Source organism: Pelmatolapia mariae, linkage group LG22 (assembly GCF_036321145.2).
Source record: "Pelmatolapia mariae isolate MD_Pm_ZW linkage group LG22, Pm_UMD_F_2, whole genome shotgun sequence".
Taxonomy (NCBI): Eukaryota; Metazoa; Chordata; class Actinopteri; order Cichliformes; family Cichlidae; genus Pelmatolapia; species Pelmatolapia mariae.
Genome location: NC_086245.2, coordinates 20806169 through 20811945, shown reverse-complemented (window position 1 = coordinate 20811945; position 5777 = coordinate 20806169). Strand labels below are relative to the sequence as shown.

The following is a 5777-nucleotide window of genomic DNA, read 5'->3' as shown; positions in this document are numbered from 1 at the left end:
CTTGCTAGATACGGGACAGGGGAAAAGAAAAGGGAGAAAGAAAGAGGGGGGAAAAAACAAAACAAAACAAAAAAAAACAGCGGAGAAGAGGGACGGGGATAAAGGGCAAAAAACAAAAACCAACAAAATAAGCAGACAAAAAATACATATATCGATCACCTGGATCACCTGTTGAGAAAGAAAAAAGAAAACAAGCAGAAGAAAACGAGAGCAATAGAACAAACAACATCACAATGATACACGGGAACACAACACCAAATACCCAATACCAAACACCACTGTGCAGCACGCAAGATCAACAGCGCACAGTGTGCCCCGAGGCAGGAGCCAAAAAGGGTGTCGTTTGTGTGTGTGATCACCTGTGTGTACACCTGTGAGCATGAGCGCGCTTGTATTTAAAAGGTTCCTTAATGTAATGATCTGCTAGAGGGTGTGGGGGGCCACAGTCCCATCCTCCAGGGCATGAAGCAGGTATGGAGGTATGTTTCCAATTTCAAGTTACAGTTCACAAAGCAGTTTTCTTGGATAAAGCGATCTTGTATATTAATTGAAAGTCAAATCAATTGCTAAAATGCAGAATATTTTATCATTTTCTTTGCAAGGCACCATCTCTTGCTAGTGCCACAAAAGTTGGGCACCAGCAACTACCAGTACATAGCTTTCTGTCCTTTTTATACATTATTAGTCACCAAGTTGCAGTTCTGAACACAGGACTGAAGTCCACAATTTAGCGATCTTGTACATTAATTGAAAGTCAAATTAATTGCTAAAATGCAGAATATTTTTCTAGCCCTTCCGAGGGATAGATTTTTTAAACATCATTTATATTAATAAATAACCAATTTGAATGATGATTTCAGTTTGTTTTTATGTGTAAACTTTGATTGTTGTGGATGTGTGCTGTGGTTTCCAGTCTTTATGGGGCCAAGACCAGTGCTGCAGGTTTAGCTAGCAATGACCAGAAGAAGACAAGAAGAACTTGGCTCCAGTCAATAGTTATCTTCATTGTATCTTCAAGACCGTTAAAGATAGCAGCATTCACATAATATATATTTTGTTTAAGAAACACAAGAAACTGAAAGTAAGTACGATACAGTACTTGGTACACACACATACCCACATATATGCATGCCAAACATTCTGATGTTAAATAACCGTCAGTAACCGACAGGTTTTTTTAAAAAAACATCTAGCTATAGTTGTAAACACAAGCGTCTGTAAACCTGTAAGCATAGAACAAAAGGAAAAAAAACAATACTCACAAGACCTGTAGTTTTCTGCTCTTTTCTCTGCAGTAACAAAATTAAGCAATAAAGCATTTGCTGCCTGTCACCTAACGGCTCTTCACCTACATTTCGTCATTTAGTAATATGTGAGCTGGATGAGCTCCAATTTTGATGTAACTAAAAAAAAATTGTCGTAGTGCCTCATAACTCTAGTAACGCCTTTATATACAATAATATTTTGCTGAAAGTAGAGATACATTTATTTTTAATTTTATGACTTTTTTTTTCCCAAGTGTGGAGCCGAAACAATGGGAACTGCTAATGTCGCAACAAAACACACACCAGTGTGACATTATTTCCCACACTGCTCATTTCACTCTGGGCGGCTCCAGTGAGGTATTTTTATATTTAAATGAAAACATTATGGAGAGTTGGAGATAAACATTTTGCATCTTTAGCATGAGTTTGGACCTTTAATGCGTAGTCTTGGGTGCTTCAATTTGTTCTCAAAATGTTCTCATGTGGTAGTCCATTCAATAATTGGCTGCACCTATTTTCATTGGAGGGCACTATCCTTAGCTAGTTAATCTTTTGGAGCAACAACAGGCTACCAATACATATCGTTCTCTTTTTTCAACGCAGTAGATTAATGGTCACCATGGACCAACTTTTTTAGTTTCGTTCCCCCCCCCCCCCCCCCCAGTTTCCTGCACTCACCACCATGCTAGCCCTCTACAAGTTAGCCGCTGTGCTAATTACCTAAGGTCTTCCATTGCTACATGAGGCTGTTGTGCTGTTGGGCTGTGCGATGACTTTGTCATGAACTGCTATCAAAACACTTGGTATAGTTAAGGCATACTTAAAGCTCATCCCTTGCTGTAACTGTTGTAGATATGTGATTTGATTTGAGATTTTTCTGTAACCAAGACCAGTGTTGCAAGTTTAGCTAGCAATGGCAAGAAGTGGAGAAGAAGTCAGCTCCCGCAGATGGTTATCTTCAGGGTTCTAAGAATGTTTAAGACAGCAGCGTTCACATAGCCATGTTGTGCAAGAAGGTACAATAATTGTGACAAAGGTGGTGTGTCTTCTTGTTGTTGTCGTACCATCTATTGTTTAACATAACAGATGTCAAACCGACTTGAACATAAATGGAGGGAAAATAACAAAGACAGTCCTGTTGGTGCATCCACCACTGGTGCTTCTTGCACACAATGGCACAAAATAGGCAGAAATTTATGATTTATATGTTATTTAAAGTACTATATTCAGCCCTTAAAGCAGGCCAAAATGATCCAAAATAACACTTTTTGGACCAGATGTTTGCAAGTTGCATCTAGCTAGCACTACAGAAGAGAAGTGAGCATAAGGGGAGCAGTGTTTTATAAAATCCAGCATTTCTAACAGGTCAACAAATATTTGCAAACACACAAACTGTTTGTGTGCACTTTATCACAAAAGTGTGTCTGCTAGCTAAAGGTACAGGTTCCACATTTGAGGGAGGGAAAAAAAAGTTAATAACTTCAGAGATAGAGAACGATGTGAGAAAGACACGACAGGAGGGGAAGAAGAGGTTATAAACAAACGTAAGGACTGCTCAGCAACTGTGATAAATAGTACTCAGTACTTCAATCTGTATTTCTACATATTGAAGAATGTCTGTACTTTTGCCAGCTCTGTTGTACTTTGATCGATAGGTGAGGCTTACAGACCCACTCCTTCTTTATTGTGCACACACAATCATGTCATATGAGGACGTGTGGAGACTGTATATTAAGCTGAGTAATTACAGCAGTTAAGTAGTGGATTTGAACTTCTGCAGTTCCAGAAATTTTCAAAACCTGTCTGTCTTCATATGAGAGTCACAAGATAGAGGGGTGTTACGTGAAGTTAATCTCTCATTCTTACTCAGTGGGAGTGTCTGACCTGTACTATATAGAGCTGTGTGTGATACAGCAGAGGGGAAAGTGTGAAAGGCATCACAGGAAGCTGCTGAATTTCTTCACTGAATTTCTTCAAGGTAACATTGGGCATTAGTGTGTCACATTAAAGTTACAAAGTCTGACCTTTGTAGTTCAGAAAGAAAAAAATCTGCAAAGTCATGTTGATTCTGTCTTCCAGATGTTGAGGATCACTCTGTGTTTGTCATTCGGTGTGTTTCTGTGGGGATTTGCTTCATGCTCTATCACGTGTCCTGATGGGAGTACTTGTTCAGACAATACCACCTGCTGCAAGGCTAATATCGGATATGGCTGCTGCCCATATCCAAATGTAAGTCAGAAACTTTCTGCCAGTGCAGTAACTTAGTTGTTGGTTGTTAAAAGCTCTGCTGGTCTTACTTTGCAGGCCATGTGCTGTGCCGACCTGCTCCACTGCTGCCCTTCAGGATATCGCTGTAACCTGGCTACCATGAATTGTGAGAAATTAGACCAGCCGTGGCTGACCATACCCATGGTGAAGAAGGAGGCTGCGGAGAAACCAGCCCCCCCTGAACTGCCTGGAACTCCACTCCAGGAGCTGAAAGAGAGCCACGTCCCAGATCAAATAAAGAGTTCAGTGGTCTACTGTGACAGTTACACCTACTGTCCTGATGGTACTACTTGCTGCAGACACCCACAAGGAGGCTGGACCTGTTGTCCCTACTCTCCTGTGAGTCAGCCTAAACACTCTTGTGCAATAAGACACATGATTGTAATAAAATTCCCTTTATCTTCCACTGACATGAAGCAAGTTTGCAGCTATAATAATTATTCTTTTGAGAGACTAAAAGTGTTTCTTGTAGGGCAAATGTTGTCTGGATGGCTACCACTGTTGTCCATTTGGATTTGACTGTGACCGAACCTACCAGCACTGTGTGAGGGAAAAACTCACATATCCTTTCCTCCGCAAGCCAGCACTACCTTCAGGACCTGCGTCCTTCATCCCATCTTCAGAGGACAAAGAAAACTAGAAGAAGGTAGGAAACGCCCCACTTCAACCACCTTCACATGTGGAGAACATCCTGGGATAATTTCACTGCATGACTCACTGTTCAGATCAAATTTCAAGGCTACATTTTAGACCTTTCTTTGTTTACTGGTGTTTTATCAAGTCATGTGATACCAATGCACACCTGAGCACCAACCAGGATTTAACAACAGCTAAATGTACTGATAGTTGTGGGCTTGGTCACTGATGTTGACATACTGTCACATGATGAACCTTGTGGGGATGATATCACAGAGAGTTATTACTGACTCATTGGCTTTCTTCAGCACTGAGTATTCTTTCTGCATAGTTTTGCAGCCTTGAAAGATTTTAATAAATCCAAAGTACACTGGCTTCAAACATGCAAAGAGCATGTAGCAGCTAAATAACCACAAATCTCCCACAGAGAAATTAATATTTTGCGTTGATTCCAGTTCAGTGTCAGCAGTAGAGCTTATTTCTGCTGCCCCTTAGTGATCAAATGAGGCAGAGAGTTACAAGCTGGCTCGATCGTAGAGCAGCAAAAATTGCTTTTACAGCCCACCAGGTTTAAGTTTCTCCTTCTCTAAACATCTCACACTGTGATCTGAAGGGGCAACTTAAATAGATGCTGGTTTAGAGTACAAAAAACATTCTGACCAAAATATTTTGTTCTAACTGAACAATTTGTAATCATTTCAGGGACACAGGAAGCAGATTTTCAGCTGTTGTGACTATAGATGTACCTGCAACCCCTCCTGCGTTATGGTAACACATGCTGAGATGGCTTTAAAGTCCACTGTGATAGATTTTTTTGGTTATTTTTGTTAAACATTGTCCTAAAATTCTTTTTGCCATGCTGAAGAATAGTACACAGGTGTAAAAAATTGTGAAAATTAAATCTTATACTTTCAAATGAACATTTAATTTCTTTTTGTTTTAATTTGTCAGAAGGTTCAATAAATCCTCCACTTTCAGAAAATTTTAATTTTCTGGCAATTATTTCATGGATGAAGCTTTACAGGGTTAAGTTAATGTTACTGCATATTATGTAATGGAGAGTCACCAATTATTGCTTTAGTAATGGAAATGTGCTTTTTATCTATTCCATTGTCTTATATTGCCCCTGTGACTGAGTGTCAGTGAGTATAGACCAGCATGTTGAATTTAAGGTAGTAAGGTGAAAGGCTTCTGATTTGTTTTATGGTTTCTTCCTTCCTTTGTGTACTTTTCACACTTGACCAATAAAAATAACATCTTCTTCCAAACTGGGTCATGGAGTCATTCATTTATCTTCTTTTCACATCACAGTCTGAGTGCCCATGAACACCACAGCCTGCTCTACACCAGTCCAACATAATGAATTACAACTTTATCACAATACTTCATTATGATAAGACTTTGAAGTTGATGAACAAACTTAAACAAACAAACAAACAAACAAAATAAATAAACCCTTGTTGGTCTTGCCAGCCTAAAAAGTTTCCAAACTGCAGATCCATTACTGTTAACTTATTCCATGTTTTGGTCACTCTTCTGGAAACGGGCTGTTTGCTGCTGACACCTAGTGTGGAAAACACAGAACAACATCACAGCAAATGGAATAAA

General features: G+C 39.6%; 1 protein-coding gene across 1 annotated transcript; it reads left to right on the top strand.

Moving 5' to 3' along the window:
- The first annotated feature begins 3192 nt into the window (after positions 1 to 3192).
- LOC135933120 (progranulin-like) lies at positions 3193 to 5427 on the top strand. Its single transcript, XM_065471038.1, has 5 exons — positions 3193 to 3243; positions 3345 to 3494; positions 3570 to 3872; positions 4006 to 4179; positions 4872 to 5427. The coding sequence occupies exons 2-4, from the start codon at positions 3345 to 3347 to the stop codon at positions 4171 to 4173; spliced, it is 621 nt and encodes a 206-aa protein (XP_065327110.1). The 5' UTR covers positions 3193 to 3243; the 3' UTR covers positions 4174 to 4179; positions 4872 to 5427.
- The last annotated feature ends 350 nt before the right edge of the window (positions 5428 to 5777 follow it).